This window comes from Perognathus longimembris, chromosome 23, assembly GCF_023159225.1.
Source record: "Perognathus longimembris pacificus isolate PPM17 chromosome 23, ASM2315922v1, whole genome shotgun sequence".
NCBI classification, from domain to species: domain Eukaryota; kingdom Metazoa; phylum Chordata; class Mammalia; order Rodentia; family Heteromyidae; genus Perognathus; species Perognathus longimembris.
This window is the reverse complement of record NC_063183.1, coordinates 10633511-10653348: the sequence shown is the minus strand read 5'-3', so window position 1 is coordinate 10653348 and position 19838 is coordinate 10633511. Positions and strand designations below refer to the sequence as shown.

Sequence of the window (19838 nt, the reverse complement as noted above, 5' to 3'; positions counted from 1 at the left end):
ACCTACAAAAGAGGAAAGGACAAGTGGTGACCCAAATCTGGAAAATGTGAGAAAACAGACTGGCTTGGGAGAAGCGGTGACCTTCAAGAAACACAGCCAGCTCAAAGCAACCCTCAAGGCCACAGGGCAGGCGGGGCTCATGAGCCAGCTTTTCCTAGCCCCTCCCTCCAGCGAAGGATCTCCACTAGAGACCTCCCATTGGCTGAACTGGAGGACTTGGAAAGGCAAAGGGAGAGACTGGAGGTGGCTCACCCCCGAATGCACAAAGTACACGTTCCCTGGACAGAAAGGAGGCAGAACTCCTTGCTGCATCTCACTTTCCATTTGGTGAAGAAAACCAAGGTAATTATGCAGGGAAACCTCCCCCCCCCCTTCCCCCAAGCAGGTTGTATATTCCCAGTCCCACCACTAGTGGATTTCTGGCTGCAGGAACTCGACCAAAAACTTTGCCACTGTCCCCCTAAGAGCTGAAAAGAAGAACAAGGTTTGGTGAGAGGAAGAAGGGAAATACAGGACACGCACTAGGAAAACAGAATGATGATGGAACCCACTGAAGTTGTTTGAAAAGAGGGGTAGGGACAAGAGTTAACCATTTAGGGCTGGGAATATGGCCTAGTGGAAGAATGCTTGTCTCATATACATGAAGCCCTGGGTTCGATTCCTCAACACCACATATATAGAAAAAGCCAGAAGGCGCCGTGGCTCAAGTGGCAGAGTGCTAACCTTGAGCAAAAAGAAGCCAGGGACAGTGCTCAGGCTCTGAGTCCAAGTCCTAGGCCAAAAAAAAAAAAAAAAAGTTCACCATTTAAAATGGGGGGAGGGGCAAGGTTCTAGGAGAGAATTAAGAAATCTACTCTGGATGCCACCACTAGGCAAAGTCTGGGCAATTAGAAACCACTCCCTCTCAGCTGAAGGACTTGCATTCACTCAGCACCTAGCACTTGTCCCACAACGGCTAACATAATAAACACTTCCCACTGCGTTCCCAGACGGCAAGTCGAGAGTATTACCACACTCGTTTTTATGTGTGTGTTTAATGGTACTGAGATTTGAACTCAAGAGTCTTGTGCTTGCTAAGGCAGGTGCCCCAGCAACGGTGGGCCACCTTCCCCGACCCTTTCTGCTCTGGGTCTCACTTTTGCCTGTGGTGGCCTGGATTTCGATCTCACTTAACGCTTGCTGCATACAGGGACGACAGGCGCCAGAACACCGCACCGGGCTTCTTCTAGATGGAGAGCAGGGGAGTCTCCCAAAACGTTCTGCCCGGCCTGGCGCAGAACCACGACCCTCCGGATCCCTGCTTCCCCCCTCTCCCCTCCCGCAGCACCTGGGACTGCAGGCGTGTAAGCCACGGCTGGGTGCTCGTCAAGTCTGTCCTCGCAGCACCCCAGCCTTGCCTCTGGGCTGTTGGGGTCACATCTGGGCCAGTGTAGGGGGCTCTTATCATAATTCTACAGTGCTGGGATACACAGTGGGCCGGGAGGACGGCCGTCCTAACAGTGCGCGCCCCGAGCACTCGTCCAGCGCCGTCCACAGCCTCCCCGCAGATCCGATTCCCATAAGGGGAAATCGAGGCACGGCTCCCCCAGGAGCGCAGCCAGCGCGGGGACCCGGACTCCAGCTCCACCCGCACAGCGCGAGACCACCGGCCACGTTCCGCGGCCCTCCAGCCGCCCCTCGTCCCGGGGCCGAGCCCCAGGCGGCGCGGCCCCAAGCGGGGCCCCCGTGAGGACCCGGCTCCACCGCGCTCCGGCCCGCCGGAAGCGTGCGCTGAGCGGCCCCGAACCCAGTCCCGGGTCCCCCGGTGCACCCGCGAAGGCGTCCGGCCGAAGTCCGGCGCGCACGGCCCAAGGTTCCGGGGGAAGAACGGTTCCGCGGCCAGGAGTTCCCTCCAAGGCCCAGGCCCGAGCAGTACCTGCGGGAAACGCGTCCAGGGTCCGACCCCGGGCCCTGTGGAAGACACTTCCCGCCTCCGCAGCCGACATGGCGACACAGTCGCTCCAGCGCCCGGACGGCGCGGCCTCGCCCTCGGGGCGGCACCCTCCGTCCCTCCGGGCGGGCCGGGGCGGGGCCTCCCGGCGCCACTAGTGCTGCCTGGAGGAGCCGCCCCCTCCTCTCCTCGAGGATCGACTGGGGAGGCCTGGGGCCCAGGTGGGCCAGGCACCTGCCTTTGGGCTCAGGATTATTAGGGGTTGGGGGTGGGGGGCATTCATTCCTAAGGAGTTAAGAAAGTGACAAGCAAAGGCTCCCCCTTGTTAACTTGGAATTTTACACAGGAATATATATATATATATATATATATATACATATATTAAAATGTGCATATATGTTATACATACATATATATTTAGAATAAGTATGTCCCATGCAGTATTGGGGAGATATTTATGCTACTTTATTTCATTGTTTATCCGAAAAGCCACTTAAACTCGGCGTCCTGATTCCCCCCCCACCCTCAGCAATTCAATGGTGAAGTCAAAAAGGCCCAGTCCTAGCTCAGGGCAGCCCTTCAAGCCCTGCACTGTGGTCACTGACACATTTTATTTATTTTTCATTTGAACATTGTTATTTTTTTTTTTAATTGCCAGTCCTGGGCCTTGGACTTGGGGCCTGAGCACTGTCCTTGGTTTCCTTATGCTCAAGGCTAGCACTCTGCCACTTGAGCCACAGCGCCACTTCTGGCCATTTTCTGTATATGTGCTACTGGGGAATTGAACCCAGGGCTTCACATATGGGAGGCAAGCACTCTTGCCACTAGGCCATATTCCCAGCCACATGAACATTGTTTTTATTCATCAAAAATTGAACAAAGGGGCTGGGGATATGGCCTAGTGGCAAGAGTGCCTGCCTCGGATACACGAGGCCCTAGGTTCGATTCCCCAGCACCACATATACAGAAAACGGCCAGAAGCAGCGCTGTGGCTCAAGTGGCAGAGTGCTAGCCTTGAGCGGGAAGAAGCCAGGGACAGTGCTCAGGCCCTGAGTCCAAGGCCCAGGACTGGCCAAAAAAAAAAAAAAAAAATTGAACAAAGTTGTCAAATATTCCTTCTTCCCGACATTTAAAATAGCATGAAAATTTGAAGATGCACTCATATTTAAACATTTCAGAAAGAACTCTATTTTTTAAAGTAATTCTGGAATTCACATTACAAAACATTAACATTTATACCTAGGGACAAGCATTTTTCTCTATCATAGTTACTAATGAAATGCTAAACAATCATATATTTGTACTATCAGAAGTAAAACTTCTGATAAATGGTTAAATACTTGCAGAGGTATAATCCTTACTTTTCTCTTTTGCCATATTTCAGTGGCTACAAATGCCACTTTACTTGAATCACACACTGGAAATGTGTCCACTTTTTCAATCTCTTTTTTTTCTTTTTAACATCTTTTTTCATAGGGCTTGAACTCGGGGCCTGGGAGCTGTCCCCGAGCAGTTCTGCTCAAGGCTAGTGCTCTTACCACTTTGAGGCAGTGCACCACTTCCAGTTTTCTGGTGATAGAGTCTCTCAGACTTTCCTCCCAGGCTGCCTTTGAGCCACCGTCCTCAGACCTCAGCCTCCTGAGTAGCTAGGATTGCAGGTGTGAACCCCCCAAGCCCAGCTCTCTGACATTTTTTAAGGTATGTTGAGCTGCCAATCATCACCATCTCCTTCTGTGCTTTTCTCTCATACAGCTGGCACCTCAAAGAGCACTTGGTGGGCAGCTGTTTTGATCCAACAGACAAGCCAGAGGTGCTACCACTGTCCATGTTTGTCAGTGAGGAAAGAGACAATGAGAGAGATGAGATTCATCTGAATAGTCTCCTGGCCAGCTATCTTTCCATATGCAGTCTCATTTAACTTTTCTTCCCATCTGGAGGGTTGTGCACTGTGTTAAACGATGCTAAACACTCACGTCCAGCTAAACCTTGGGGTGAAGGTAAATCTGGCATCCTAGGGTCTTCTCAGATGCCCTCAAGTCAATATGAAGTTCCACTGGGCAAAATCCAACAAATTTCCCGAAAACACCAGAAGGGAGGGAAAAGCCAAAGCTGGGCCATTCTCTAAAGTCTTTTTGGGAAACACAACTCCAGAACACTTCTATTCTGGACTTCTGTCCTCCATCCATGAGAGGGGTTCTATTTGTGCTGTTCAAAGTCTCCCCGTTGGTGGGGCTCTGGTTAGCAGTCTTAGGAAATGGGCCCAGGCTTGGGGTGGGGTGGTTGTTTGACATTTGGGAAACTGAGACAGAAATGTTAGACATGGACCCCACCAGCAGGTTTGTGGAGGAGTGTCGTGCCATTGGAGTTGTGAAGGCAGACTTGTTATAGGAGTTCGGGAACCTTCTAACTGAGAAGCCTGGCTGGGACGTTAATAGGGAATCACATCTGGCAGAGGATCACATCTGGACCCAAACCCATGGAACAGGACAGCACTTGTCTGACCATTCAAGGTCAGTACACACACACACACACACACACACCTGTGGGAGTCTTCAGCACTTAATGACACATTAACCCAGTTTTCCAACAGCATCCCTGTCTATAGATCCCAACAAAAGCTCAAGGCCTTGGGACCACCATTGCAGTCTTCTTTTTAAACCTGCCCACACTCTGTTCAGAAGGGGGCACTTTGACTTGGCTTGGATTTTGCACTGCGTTCATAAATCTGCTCCAGCCTTAGTCACTCCTCTGTGGGCATCCTTGAATTCTTTCACATGATCCAAGAACCTTCTGGCCCTTGGGACTGGACTCTGGGAGCAGATAGATCTGGAGAACATGGCACTCCTCACTAGGGTACCACCTTGGACAAAGCGTTTTAGTCTTTCCAAGCCAGAGCCCTCATCTTTAAGACAGAATGTTTCATAGCTTTTGAGGAAGTGTAAATAAGGAAGAAAGCTTGACTTGCCTGTGGTCCCTGCTCAAAAGCTGTACCTGTTTCTATTTTCAGTATTAGAAACAGAGGATGCTGGCTGGGGTGCTCTCAAGAGGAGAAGGAATCTGCATTTACTTCTGATTTTGTGTTTAAAAAGCTTCACCCCTTTATGGGGGGTCAACTGGGAGGGTAGGGAGGAGGGTCTTGGGCGCCCCCTGGGGGTGAGAGCAGGCAACAGACATGGGAGTCAATAGGGAAGACAGGGCCGGTAGAATGTAGGCCCATTGGTTAAGTATGGTCAGACCGGAGGAACCTGGAATGCTATGCAGAGGAATTTTAAGACAGACAGACAGACCAATGAGGTGAGCAAGTGAACTGTCTACATCTAAGGTTCTGGTTGAATGGGAATGGGGAAAAAAAGAAGGGGAGAGAAGCCATGGAAAAGAGGACCTGCCCACAGAATGAACACAGGGATCGCAGAAAAATAGAATTAAGGGGATCTTTCTCTTAGAAAAAGAGTTTGTTCCATCAATTCTTAGAAATTCAGAACTAGTAGAACAAGTCATTCAGATATAAAGCAAGGAATCTTCAAGGATAAAATGTAATCTCATAATCAGTAACAATCTTTTTCTGTCTCTCTTCCCCTTCCCCTTCCCCTTCCCCTTCCCCTTCCCCTTCCCCTTCCCTTCCCTCCCTTCCTTCTTTCCTTCTCCTTTCTTGTTCTTGGTCACATGCCATTTCCAACAAAACAAACCATATCAGGAAAGAGCACAACTTCCCTGTTGTGCAGGCTAGTTTTACATGGGACATTCCATCCCTTGTGCCGTGGTCTGTTGGTCAGAGGCAAGTCAGCAGGCTAGCCTACACTCTCAGAAGAGGATAACGGAGGGCACAGATAGGGGGTGATCACTGGAGGCACAGGCAATTTAAATAGGCAGGCTCCTTAAACTACTCCCCCCCACAGCGAACCATTACGCTCTGTTACCTTCCAGACAAATTAATCTGATTACTGCTCAGAAAGATTAATCAAGTTATTCTAATACAGACTCCAGTGTTTTTCTAAACACATTATCCTTTCCAATTTAATCTTCCAAGTAGGAAGCCTGGAGAGCTAGCCAAGGTGGATGAACTCACTAGTTCTGTAGATTTTACTTAGAGGTAAGATTAACAATCACAAGATGTCCAGGCTAAATCTTGACACCCCCCTCCCAGCTATTAGATCTCGACTTCCCATGTGACTTTTAAAACATCTGACCGATTTGCATAAGGATAAATACAAATGGGGCAGAATGATTAAATTCAAAGCAGAGAAGCAAAGCTAGCCTGGAGAGAAAGAATTTATATTATCCATCCAACCTCGTGGGTTTCCCCCCCCCCTCTTCTCCTTCTGTGACTAAATTGAGAATCAAAATGAGGAGCCTTTAACAAACATCTTTAGACTCAGCCCTACATCTGTGTGTAATTTGGTTGTAGGGAAAGCAAGAGGACTGGTTCATGGGGCAACTTTGTCGGCATTTGTTAAAATGTTCCTAGCAACAGAAGTTGTTTACTTTGTCGCTCCCAGAGCCCCAAAAGTAGAAACGATGAAGAGAAATCTAGAAAATTGTAGATGCAGTTTAGATTTTTTTCCCCTGAGGGTAATTTGTGTTGTAAGAATATGTCATTGCATTTGCTAAGAGAAAGGCAACATCTTTTTTTTTCCTTTAAGGAAAAATTAAAGACAAACCCGAGTTAATGCAGATTTGTTTTTGTTCTAAAGTGAACATAGGCAACAGCAGGTAAATGTCTTGGTTGGCACGTTGCTTAGGGAATGCTTCAGCATTACAGTCACTTTCCCTTTGCATGGTGATGGTTTTTCTTTGGTTGTTTCTATATTATTCACCTTTGCATGCATTCAGAACTCAGCCAGCTCAATTCCTTCTGGGAAAGTACAACAGCAATAGTATTTATTGCAGTTTTTATTGATCTTCTTCCTAGACACTCATCCTATTCCTCTCTCTCTCTCTCTCTCTCTCTCTCTCTCTCTCTCATCTGCCTGTCTCGCGCTCTTGTCTGCCTGTCTCTCTCTTCCTCTCTCCTCCCTCCCTCTTTCTTCCCCTTCTCTCATCCCCTTTCTTTCTTTTTGTGCAAGTACAGGGGCTTGAATTCAAGGCCTGGGTGCTTTCCCTAAGCTGTTTTTGTTTATGTTTTGGCTTGGGCTTTGTTGTTTTGCTCAAGGCCAATGCTCTGCTGCTCATTCCTAGCTCTTCGTTGGTTAATTAGAGATAAGCAATTTTCTGATTTGTCTGCCCTGCTGGCTTTGCACCTCCATCCTCAGTTCTCCCTGTGAGTAGCTGGGATGATAGGTGTGAGCCGCCAGTGCCGCACTCTCCTGGACATTTTTCCCTCCTGTATTTCATTCTGATTTTGTTGGAATGCTAAAAAAAAAAAAAAAAAAAAAAAAACCCCAAAAACCTCACTATTGCCACACACACCCCCACCCCTCCACCCCCACCCCTGCCAGAAGAGGTCAACGAAAGTTGTAGCTCAGAGAACTCAAGTAACTTGCATATAGGTTGCACACATAGTCATTAGTGGAGCCAGCTTTGAGACCTGGATCTTTAGTTTATACTGTTTCCCCAGTGTCTGAATGTACAGAACAGGTGTATGAATGAATGAATGAATGATCAGTGAGCTCAATTACAGCAGGCCTTATCTGTGTAGCTGAGGAATATGTGTGTGAGAGCACTGTGTGTTGTTTTTTTTTTTTTGTGTGTGTGTGTGTGTGTGTGTTGAGGGATATGTTATCGGCATGTAGTGAGGTGCTATGCAATCCTACCATGCCCAGACTGCCCCCAAAAGAACTTTCTGACACCAAATATCAAATAGTCCTTGCACTGAAGAGCTCTGCTGTGTAGGTGCCTCGCTGGGCTGGTGCCTATGAAATGCTAGAAGGGCAATCTCCTATCTCCAGGATTCTACATTCCGCACCCCCCGCCTCCCCAGCTCAATCCTTCTGGCTTTTTAATTTCTCTGATTCAATGTAATTACAACATGTGGAGAGCAGAAGGGTTGGAAGTATTGTCATTTATTTTTTATTAATTAATTTATTTTTTTGGCTATGAGACTTGAACTCTGGGCCTGGGTGCTGTCCCTGAGCTTCCCTTCAGCTCAAGGCTAGTGCTCTACCACTTTGAACCACAACGCTACTTCTGGTTTTCTGGTGGACTATTGGAGATAAGAGTCTCATGGGCTTTCCTGCCTGGGCTGGCTTTGAACCAGAATCCTCAGATCTCAGCCTCCTGAGTAGCTAGGATGATAGGTGTGAGCCACCAGTACCCTGCTGTAAATATTCTTTGAGTATTTCCATCAAGGCTGGTAGGCAATCGTGATCTATTTTGGGGGAAATAGAAAAGAAAATCTCATTCTTTTGAAATCTGAGTTTCTGTCAAAGTCTTACTTTAGTTGAATTCAGTCCTTCTAAAGGCTATGTTTCCCCTATCTTCTATTAAAGGAACAACTCAAGAGAGAGACTATTTATACTATAATCCTATCCCTTTTCCAAGGGATTTTAAAAAATAAAACTGAGGGCTGTTCTGAGACAGAAAATGTCCAATCATCACTGATGTTCCCCCCACCCCAAATTATAGTTATGGACAGATCTGTGTAGTTACATCTTCAAAGTTAAAGGGGACATATTTGGCCCTGATTTCTATGGACTTCAGCCTGACAGTACTTCATATTATTCCTTAAAAAAATCAACACTTAAGCATTGTGGAAAACTTGTAGCCTAGAGAAATATGGAAGAGGAGGAGGAAGAAGAGGAAAAGAGAGGAAGAGAGAGGAGGAGGAAGAGGAGAAGGAAGAGGAGGAGGAGCAGGAGGAGGAGGAGGAGGAGCAAGAGGAGGAGGAGGAGGAAGAGGAGGAGGAGGAGGAGGAAGAGGAGGAGGAGGAGGAGGAGGAGGAGGAGGAGGAGGAGGAGGAGGAGGAGGAGGAGGAAAAAGGAAAACCAGGCATAACCACATTATCCAAACACACCCAATAAAGTAACATCCATCCTTGCTATATTTCCTTCTAATGTTCTTTTCTTATGCATTTCTGTGACAGTTGGGGTGATAATGTATAGAAGTTTTATCTTACTTTTTCTACTGAACACCACAGCATAAACATTTTCCCCTTTTCATAAAACCAGTTGGCAAGCATTTCTAAAACTATAGAACATCTCACTAGACTGATGTGGACTTTATAAGAACTTTTGTCATTATCTCTAAGTAAGGATTTGTCTTTGTCTATTTTTAGGCGTCAAATTTCCGATTATCCCAAAACGTATTTATTTATTTGTCAGTCCTAGGGCTTGAAATCTGGGCCTGGGCTCTGTCTCCAAGCCTCTCTGTTTTCAAGACTAGCGCTCTACCACTTGTGCCACAGTGCCACTTCTGGCTTCTTTGAGTTGTTTATTGAAGATAAGAGTCTCACGGGCTTTCCTGTGGGGACTGGCTTTGAACCACAGTCCTCAGATCTCAGCCTCCTGAGTAGCTAAGATTACAGGCATGAGTCACTGGCGCACAGCTAGAAGCATAGTTATTAATCAAGTATAAAAAAACCTTCAGTGCTTTATGTATTTATAAGCAATGATGAATTGATATTCAAAATGACAAACCTGATTTATAAGGTCCTCACATAGCTTCCAATTCATCAGTGAAATAATAGAAGTTGACTAGAAAGTTATTTCATGTGAGCTTAAATTCGACATTGTATAATGTTTCCACAGCATATATTGCAGCTAGAACCCAATGGATATTTATTTTAAATTATACTTTTATGTATAATTTATGTATATTTTATTTATGTATAATTTATGTATAATTTTATGTATAATAATAATGTATAATACTTTTATGTTCATCTCTATCATCTCTATCTGTTCGTCTGTATCTATTTATTATCAGCACCGAGTCTTGAACCCAGGGCCTTGTGCTCCTGCTCAGCTTTTTCACTCATAGCTGGTCCTTGATCACGTGTGCCGGACCTCCAGCCTGTCTCTTTGCTGGTCAATTTGAGATTGAGCCTTGTGGACTTTTTTTTTTTTTTAACCCTGTCTGGCCTCAAACCACAATCCTCCAGATATCAGCCTCCTAAAGCTAGGTTACAGGTGGGAGCCATGGTATCCGGCTTATATATTTTCAGTGGACACTTAATAATTTTGCATCCCCCTAGGGTGAAGTGGCAATCCAGTGGGGGGGGGGGGGTTGCTGGCCTCTCTGCCACCTCAACATAGATCATTGCTTTGTGCTGAGAACACCCCAAAATCCACAAAGGGGAACGAATGCCCCAGAGCCCTTCTCCAATTCCAACTGCACAGCAATGGAACATGTTTAGGACCAAACAACCCTAAGCTAGACTCCAGATCTGGGTACTTTCCTGTAGCGAAGAGTCATTTACATTTTTCCCAGTTTCTACGTCTTCATTGTACAGCAGGATTATCCACACCTGCCTTCGAAGCCATGAAAACTGCAGTTTCTACCTGGTCCATAAGGTGGGCATGTCGGCATGGCTAATGTTCCACCAGCTCCTCACCAACAGAAACCCCAGCACTTCATAGGTGCTTAGTGAGTGCTGATAGATTCATCATTTAAAAAGCACAGCCGAGCCAAAAGAGCTCAGCCCTTTTATCTTCAGCATTTAGTACTGCTTCAACTTTTTGTAGGGCTCAACAGCTGGTTGTTCAATCAGTCAGGAAATGGTGCAGGGATGAATGGCATTAAGTCACATACAGAGAGAAACTTCAAGGACCAGGCCCCAAAAACACCTTGAAAAATCCATCTCCGGACATGATTTCTAGCTGTAAGATTTTTGCACATTAATTGATCCTTCTGATTCAGTGAGGACTTCGGCCCTATATCTGAAGGCCCCACATCTGAAGGCCCCACAATATATTCTCTGAGTGATTCTAAAATAAAAGACAAAAAAAAACCCATCCTGAAATACTAAGTTAAAATACCTTATGGAGCCATATTCAGGAAGGTCTTTATGTCTACTGCTTTTCAGCTTTCATGTTGGGTCTGCTTTGAACAAAAGACCTTGAGATACAGGGAGAAAATCACGGCCATTGGATTTTCAGTCCTGATGTAGTGGCTCTGAATCTCCAGGACAACAATAGCATCCTCGTTTTCCCATTCCTCTCATCTTGTAAAGCATCTCTGAGTCCAGGTCAGGTTCAAGGTCATTACTTTCCTCAGATTTCTGACAACCTCAGTCTTCAGGGGTCACCTCTCATGCCAGGGGGGCCCCATCTGTTCCCCTCCCGTATTGCTTCCTACTTCTTGCTTTTCTCCCTGAAACTCAGTTTTCTTACTCAAGGATCCTACTTAACAGAAATACAGTGCCATTGGTGGCTCACCCTTGTGAAAATCCAAGCTTCTCAGGAGGCTGAGAGCTGATGATACTGGTTTGAAGCTAGCCCTGGGTAGGGAAGTCCGTGAGAGTCTTCTTTCCAATTCAAGCCCCATGACTGGCACAAAAAAAAAAAAAAAAAAAAAAAAAAAAAAAAAAAAAAATTACGGAATTTTAACTGCCAGGACCTCAGAGCCCATCCATCCAGTCCAAGCCCTTCCTGAAGAAACTGAGGCCCAAAAAGCCACAGAGCAAGCTATTCCTTCACACAAAATCTTACACCAAAATCAGCCAGCCATCAACTTAAAATAGTAGACACTGCTGCCCCTAGTGGCGGATACCTGCAGTGCAACTTCACTGTACAAATAATGAGGACTGGTGGTGGTGGTGGTGGTGGTGTGTGTGTGTGTGTGTGTGTGTGTATGTGTGTGTGTAATAGATCTAAGGAAGATTTATCTTAAAACACAGACATTACTCAAGATAACATATTTGTTATATTTCTTAACAAATATAATATGCCAATTTCTCTAGGGGAAGTAAGGTTAGTTTCTTAATAATTTAGGTTTTAGTTTGTGATTAGTCTTTTTTTATTTTTTTTTTGGCCAGTCCTGGGCCTTGGACTCAGGGCCTGAGCACTGTCCCTGGCTTCTTCCCGCTCAAGGCTAGCACTCTGCCACTTGAGCCACAGCGCCGCTTCTGGCTGTTTTCTGTATATGTGGTGCTGGGGAATCGAACCTAGGGCCTCGTGCATCCAAGGCAGGCACTCTTGCCACTAGGCTATATCCCCAGCCCCTGTGATTAGTCTTTGTTTGGGAACATTAATTAGTGATAGCCACATATTTCTTTTAGTTGACTTTATGTATTTTTCCTGGGTTAATGCAACATTATTGTAGTTTGAGGGCTAATAACTTCCTATTGGATTTTAATACACTGTAAAATATACTTACTTAAATAGACCCAACATAATATTTTCTCCCAACAAAAGGTATTTTTAAATCACTTTCAATAGCTATATAATGAAATATACTTAGACTTTCCCCCAAAGATGTAATTATGTATTTGAGATGTTTCTTATATACCCATGTGGTTCACATGACAAAAAAAGAGATGACAGTAACCCAGAAAGCCCTTTTTAAATGTGTCTCAATGGGGAATGTGTGTGTGTGTGTGTGTGTGTATGTGTGTGTGTGTGTGTGTGTGTATGCTAGAACTGGAGCTTGAACTCACAGCCTCCCACTCTCATTTGTCTTTTTCACTCAGGCTTAGTGCTCTACCACTTGTGCCACAGATCCACTTCTGGCTTTCTGGTGGTTAATTTGAGAGAAGAATCTCAAGGACTTTCCTTCCCAGGCTGGCTTTGAACCTTGCTCCTCAGATCTCAGTTTCCAGAGAAGCTAGGATTGCAAGTGTGAACCACTAGTGCCTGGCTCTAATTTTTTTTAACATATACAGAAAACATCATTAAGAAGGTGGAGATGATAGAGTAGTGCTTAGGTGACTGGGTCAGCAAACAACGGCTCCTGGGTCAAATCTGCCTGTGGTTCCTTTACCTATAGTTCACAAGCTGACAATAATTCTTATATTTTTAATGTGGCTAGAAAAATGAAAAAGACAAATATCCATGCCCCATGAAAGTTCTATGAAATTCAGATGTCACCTCCATAAGTAAAGCTTTAAGGGGACATAGGCCAGTTTCATATCCTCTGAGACTGAGTTGAGTAAGTATATGCATAGGAATCCTATGGCAGGAAAGCCAGGAGTATTTGCTATGTAGTTTTGTTTTAAATAAAAATGTCTTTCAGTGTCCTTTAGGGCTGGACTGTTAGTTTTCTTTTGTGTTAATTGCCTTTTTTTTCCTTCTCCAAATTTTTCTCTATAATTCTTGGTATTGTTTTTCTTTTCCCTTTTCCCTCTCCAAGGTAACACTGCAAATTAGTAAGGCTCATTTTAATGATGAATTTCATCTTCCTACATACCTACTTGAAGGCAAAACATATTTTAAAGGAAATAAAGAGCAATGGTTATTCCTTCAGTGGATCTAAAATTTGTTTTGGTCACAATAGTAACACTAAACTAATAAAATTCAGAATGAAGGGAATTTTTTTTAAAAAAGAATTAAAATACATAGCATTCTATAGTCTTATATTTCTCTAAAAAGATTGATTTAATGTTGGGGTAGAAATCAGAGGCATTATTACTATCTCTTATTTGGGAACAATCTCAAGGGACAAAAATGATCAATACTTTGTGAGCCAAAACTGGCCAGAAGTCACTTGTGGCTTCTGTGAGCTGTTCTGCTAAGAGCTTCCTGTCTTTCATAGTACCTGGTGCCCATTAGAGTTCAAGACCATCATTGATTCTGTTTGGAGAAAGCCCAGTGTTGTCTTATTCTATTTGTTCAGTACCAATACTAGGTCTTGAACTCAGGGCCTGGGAACTATCATTTTTGCTCATGGTTGGCCCTCTACCATTTGAACCACAGCTGCACTTCTGGTTTTTTTGGTGGTAAAAAGTCTCATGGACTTTCCTTACTCAGTCTGGCTTTGAACCTTGATCCTCAGAGCCTCAGCCTCTGAATAGTTAAGACGACAGATGTGAGACACCAGCACCTGGCCTTCAGGCCTGTTGGGTTTGTGCTCGAGTGTTTTTGTCTGACCGCTTGGTTGAATGTTGCCTTTTCTTGAGTCACTTCAGGGCGACATCTACACTTCCTTCTGAGCATCTCTCACTGTTGTCATCATTGTGCGTGCCTGTTGGTTGACCTGGCTTCTGCCCCTCCCTGCCCTCACCTTTGTCAGCGTGACCCCACACAATGCACTCATCCCAGTATCCCTGATCCCTGGCCTAGGTGCATGCCCAGGTGCATGATGGGCAAATCCCCTCAGCCTTGCTGAGGGGGAGACTCCAGATTCCTCAGCCACTCTCATAGCTCAGATGCCATCCTGGTTGGTGAGGACCAAGCCCCAGCCTCCATGAGAACATGCGAAGCAAGTTCCCTCCTCCTGGACAGGGGAGGGGGAGACAGGTGGCAGGCAGGGAGGCAGCCTGACTGGCCTCAGCTCCCCAGCTCCCCGGCAGGCAGCCTGGAGCCTTTTACAGGTCTGATGGTGATTATTTGAAGGAAGCACTTTTAACCTGCATAGCCTGACAAGGGCTCCTCGGCAGGGGACCCATTAACACCGGGCTAAATAGGAGTCACCTAGAGGGAGAGAGGCCCCCAGGGACCACTCTGAACACTTTAGCAGAGCATGTAGCCCGCCTTCTAGCCAGGGCTCCCCAGACAATTCCACGGGCAGCAGACAAGATTGCTCACTTCGCTTGGGGAGGAGGCAAGGGGGGGACTTCTCATAGGATGACCGTCTGCCTTTGAGAGCAGATCCACTGTCTGCCTGTCCATCCTCTCTCTCTCTCTCTCTCTCTCTCTCTCTCTCTCTCTCTCTCTCTCTCTCTCCACACACACACATATCTAGGGAAGGATACAAAGGTTTATGAATCCTCTAATTCCCCACCGCTCATCCCTGCTACTGGCTCCACCTACTTCATCCTTTCCCCTCGTGTCTTGCCTGCCTCTGAAATATGAAAAATCACGGTGACCTACTTTTCACTTTGTAAGTGGAAGCCGCGGAGCTGTGGACTAGATGTTCAAGAGAAATGGGCAGAGGCGTCCAGCTGCTCACAGCCAGGGGGCTCCTCCACCACAGGTTTCTCTGGCCAGGCTGCTGGTGGCTTCCTGTGTGGAGAGATTTTCAAAAGCTGCACCTTGGACAGCATCTCTGCACCCTGAGATCTTGAGCAGAGCCATGTTTTAAAGCACCTTCTCAGTGCCCACAGCACAGAAGTGGGATTGCTGTGTCCCGAGTGCTTTGTTGTGCTCAGCATTCATGGTTACTAGGAGCTGTTCTAGGCAATGTGATCCCATTTGTAATAATTGTGTTCTACACTTGGGCACTGTCCCTGCCTGACTCTTTTAAAACAGCTTGTCACAGCTTGATAAACTCTAGAAGACTCTAGCCATTTCCACCAAGGCAAGAAGGGGAGCCCTTTGCTCCACGGTCCAGCAGGAGACATACAAATGGTACAAACATGGTGCTTCATTTGCATAAGGGACTGCAGTGATTGGTGCATATGTGGCCCCCCTCATTTGCATGAAGGACTGTGCCATGATTGGTGCAAACACCATCAAGGATTGCTGTGATTGATGCTAGTGTGGCCTCTCCTCCCCCACTTGCAATAGGGACTGTGCCATAATTGGTGCAAAGTCTTCATGCATGTGAATTGCATGAGATTGGTCGACACCTTTGCCACACCCCCTTTCTAACTGCATAAGCTGGCTCTCTTGACTTACTTTGTGGGCCAGTTGGGAGACACCCTCCTGTGCTGGCCCCTGGTATTGCAACAGTAGGCCAGATAAAAGGCTTCTCTACAAGAAAAAATTAAAATAAAATTCCAAGTGCTTTACAAGGCCAGTGATTTGTACACACTGTCTGATTTGATCCACTCAGAGGTCTTGTGAGATAGGGGAGGTGCTTTGTGCCCATTTTTCAGATAAGTGAATCGCGGTGTGGTTAAGCTGCTCAGGAAATTCTAAAGCCTCCGTGTCGTACTGCTTCTCATATTTAATCCTTACCACAACCTGTGAGGTGAGAATGAAGGCCCCCACCTACTTGAAAACCTTGAGGCCAAGCGGGTGAATAATACCCAGCCAATGCAGAGAACATCAGCACTGCTGTGCTCCCCTGAGCCTGCCGGGCTTGACTGTGATACTGTATCACCACACCATGAGCTGGTCTGGTGACAGGCTTTGAATGTCACGATGCACTCAAGGTAGCAGAGGTGGTTGGGAATGCCTGCAATCCCAGTATTCTGAGGCTGAGGTGGAGAGTGAGGAGTTCAAGGCCAGTCTGGATTACTTAGAGAGACCTTGTCTCAAAGCACAAACACAAAACAAAAGAGAGCAACCCATATGACAGAGAGCCAGTCTAGACCTTGGTTAGTCTTGTGACCTCTGCTCCCCTGGTAGATTGAGGTATGAGGACGGCACTGGGTTGATTAGCCCAGTCCCTCCTGTTAGCCCCAACCAGCCAGTGCCCACACCTGACTGTATGAGCATGAATGAGCCCAGGCGGGACCAGAAGAGACAACTTGCCAGCCCCCATGTGGACCAGCTACATAGGCTGTTCTCTATGAGGGCTCCCAAGACCAGAGCAACAGCAGAAATTTGCCAGAAATGCAAATTTTCACCTCAGAACTACTGACTCACAAACTCTAGCAGTGTCCCCAGTTATCTGTTGCAGGAGAGGCTGATGGAGCACAAAACTAGCTGGGTACCTGTAATCCTAGCTACTCAGGAGGCTGAGATCTAAGGATCCCAGTTCAAAGCCATCCCAGGCAGGACAGTCCAGTCCGTGAGACTCTTCTCTCCAATGAACCACCAGAAAACCAGAAGTGGAGCTGTAGCTTAAGCAGTAGAATGCTAACTTTGGGCAGAAAAACCCAAGTATGGCGCCCAGGCCCTGAGTTCAAGCCCTACAACCAAAAAAAAAAAAATCACAAAATTCCACTGGTATGATCTTTTTTTTTTTTGCAAGTCCTGGACCTTGGACTCAGGGCCTGAGCACTGTCCCTGGCTTCTTTTTGCTCAAGTCTAGCACTCTGCCACTTGGGCCACAGCGCCACTTCTGGCTGTTTTCTATATATGTGGTGCTGAGGAATCAAACCCAGGGCTTCATGTATATGAGGCAAGTGCTCTTGCCACTAGGCCATATTCCCATCCCCTACTGGTATGATCTTTAGCCCCATGAATTTGGGGAATGGCTTGTTACTCAACAGAGGGAAACTGATGCAGGGGTAAATTAATTCATCAATGTCCTTGAGATATGTGAAGGTCATTGGGGGACACAGCATGGCTTTCAGGCTATAATACAGAAAATGAGGTGCTACAAGTGATCAAGTGACATCACATGCTGGGGCAATAATGAAAGTTGATACTGAAACAAGTGCTTGCTATGTCCACTTTACAGATGAGGAGAATGAGGGCCCAAGAGAATAAGAACTTCGCTGGAGTCCACAGAACCAGCAGATGAGCAGAGCCCAGATCTTGGCTCAGGTGTCTTTTGGACACAGTAGCCCAAGCACTGCATTTGTGTGGGCCCCGTGTGGTAAGTAAGGGGCAGAGAATATATGCAATAGGGAGATAGAAAAGAATATCAGAGGGGTGGCCCAAAGGAGGGTGAGAACACAAGCCAGGAAGAGTGAGATGCTGCATTGACCAAAAGCAGAGAAACTCAGGGAAAGATGAGTAGTGTTTTAAATTCAGAGCATCACAAAGATCCAACATGAATAATCTCATCGGACAAAAGGTGCAGAAAGGTCATTTAAAATCTTAAATTATTAAACCCAGCCCGATGTCTCCTGAGTTTTGGGACGTGTGCAGCCTACTCTAACTTCCCTCTAGCCTGACCATGACTAGGTTGAAGATATATGTGAGACTCAAAAGGGCAGGGGAAATATTTTGCTGTGGTTTGAATTTAATCTCACTTCTGATTCCCCCCCCCCTTCTTTTATTGAGATGTTTTTCTTGAAGCTTATTGAGAAGGTATGGTTCTTCTTTTTCTGTTGCCTTTCCGTTTTGGGATACTGGTAGAAACCTTTCTCTTTAGATTCAGCATTTGCTGTGGTGTTTGTTTTGTTTTTGCCATGAGTTAACCCTCTGTCTTAGCTGCCAAGGACTTTAGCAATACAACAGGATGCCAACTTACTTGGCCTGAGTTCTAAACACCACCATCAATCAGAAAGAAGAAAAATCAGTGTAGGCTGGAGAAACCAGGAGGAAACCTTCAGAGGAAGTCAATAATGGACATGAGTGGGAAATAACTTCCATTTTCTACCAATAGGGCTAGCTGTAGTGCCCAATAGGACTCATTCTCTTCCAATTTAGAAAAGTAAGAGATGATCTTTTGCCTAAACATTCTAGGACATGTTTTCCAATCTGAAGTGGAGCAAAGGCATGGAGATCAACTCTGTCTGTAGTGTGTTCTTGTCAAGAATGCTAAGGCTTGGCTACTTTTAGGAGACATTGGTGCTGCGTTCAATTAATAATGTCTGCTCTGGGTATGGGAATAGGGAGAATGAGCAGCCTGCACATCTGACTTCTCTTTTCCATGCTTTTCTCTGGGAATCATTATGAAAGCTCTGTTTTCATGTACCCAACCAGCTAAGATGTCTAACTAATGGGATATCATGTCCTTATTTTGACCATTTCGACAGAGGAACATGTAGGGGAAAAAAGTAAACATCAAATATTTGAAAACAGAACCTTCTGGTGTTTATCTGTCTAGCTAGTGAAATTCGAATATACTCTAGTTGGAGGCTTATATGTTGACTTATTTATATTCTGAAGGATGACCCTGAGGTACAGTAAAGTACTGAACTGTTTTATTTTTATTTGTTTGTTTTGGACAGCTTGGTCTTAGGGTCTCACGACATCACTTGGCTTTCTTGCACATGGCTGGTGCTCTACCACTTGAGCCACACTTCTACTCTGGCATTTTGCTAGTTAGTTAGAGATAGAGTCTATCTGACTTTTCTGCCTGGCCTCAGCCTCTTGAGCAGCTAGGATGATAGGCATAAGCCACTGGTGCCTGGGAAAATACTGAATCATTAGGGATAAACAATTTGTGTATATAAACACTGAGCTATGTTCTGCTAAAACATTATTGGCTGATCCTGAGCACCTGGTGGCTCACGCCTGTCATCCTAGCTGTTCAGGAGGCTGAGATCTGAGGATTGTGGTTCAAAGCCAGCCTATGAGACTCTTATCTTCAATTCACCACCAAAAATCGACAAGTAGAGCTGTGGCTCAAAGTGGTGGTGCACTAGCCTTGAGTGCAAAAGTTCAGGAACAGCACCCAGGCCACAAGTCCAAGCTCCAGGACTGGCGAGAGAGAGAGAGAGAGAGAGAGAGAGAGAGAGAGAGAGAGAGAGAGAGAGAGAGAGAGATACAGACAGAGACACAGAGAGACAGAGAGAGACAGAAACAGAGACAGAGACACACACAGAGAACAATCACTGAAAGATGTAGCTACTTATCACAGTGGGAGCAGATGGCTCTAATGTGTTGGATTCTAATTAACAGTAGATAGAAACTATGTTTTGGACAACAGAGATGGGTCATATGGGGAATTTTTTTCCCCTTGATTAGACAACAACCATAATGAGGAAGGGGGGTGGAGTTGAGTAGGCCTTCATACTGTGCAGCTCTGGGAGGTGCCATTTGTAATGCAGTCATTTCCCACAGTGCTCAGTGTCCTTAGCATTGTCCGAGCCTATGAAGCCCTTCCAGTCTAAGTCAAGCTCAGTGCCCACTTCAGTTCAAGGAATATTTAGCGTTTGCCAAGTGTGTTAGTTGAGGTCCTCCAGAGAAATAAAACCAGTAGAGCCTCTCTTTCTCTCTCTCTCTCTCTCTCTCTCTCTCTCTCTCTCTCTCTCTCTTTGTGTGTGTGTGTGTGTGTGTGTGTGTGTGTGTGTGTGTGTGTGTGTTTACAAGGAATTGGCTCCTAGAATTCTGAAGGCTGAGAAATCCCAAGACCTCTGCCTTCAAGTTGG

At 45.9% G+C, this 19838-nt stretch overlaps 1 protein-coding gene across 2 annotated transcripts in view; it reads right to left on the bottom strand.

Annotated features, from left to right (window-relative positions):
• Cpped1 (calcineurin like phosphoesterase domain containing 1) overlaps positions 1–2036 on the bottom strand; it is a 62623-nt gene extending 60587 nt beyond the window's left edge. The window contains exon 1 of one of the 2 annotated variants that reach the window (XM_048332423.1): positions 1916–2036. In XM_048332423.1, coding sequence (XP_048188380.1) covers positions 1916–1985 — 70 coding nt within the window. In that variant the 5' untranslated portion in view covers positions 1986–2036. The remainder of the gene's footprint in view (positions 1–1915) is intronic. The other variant, XM_048332424.1, reaches the window with a different exon arrangement.
• Positions 2037–19838: the final 17802 nt, after the last annotated feature.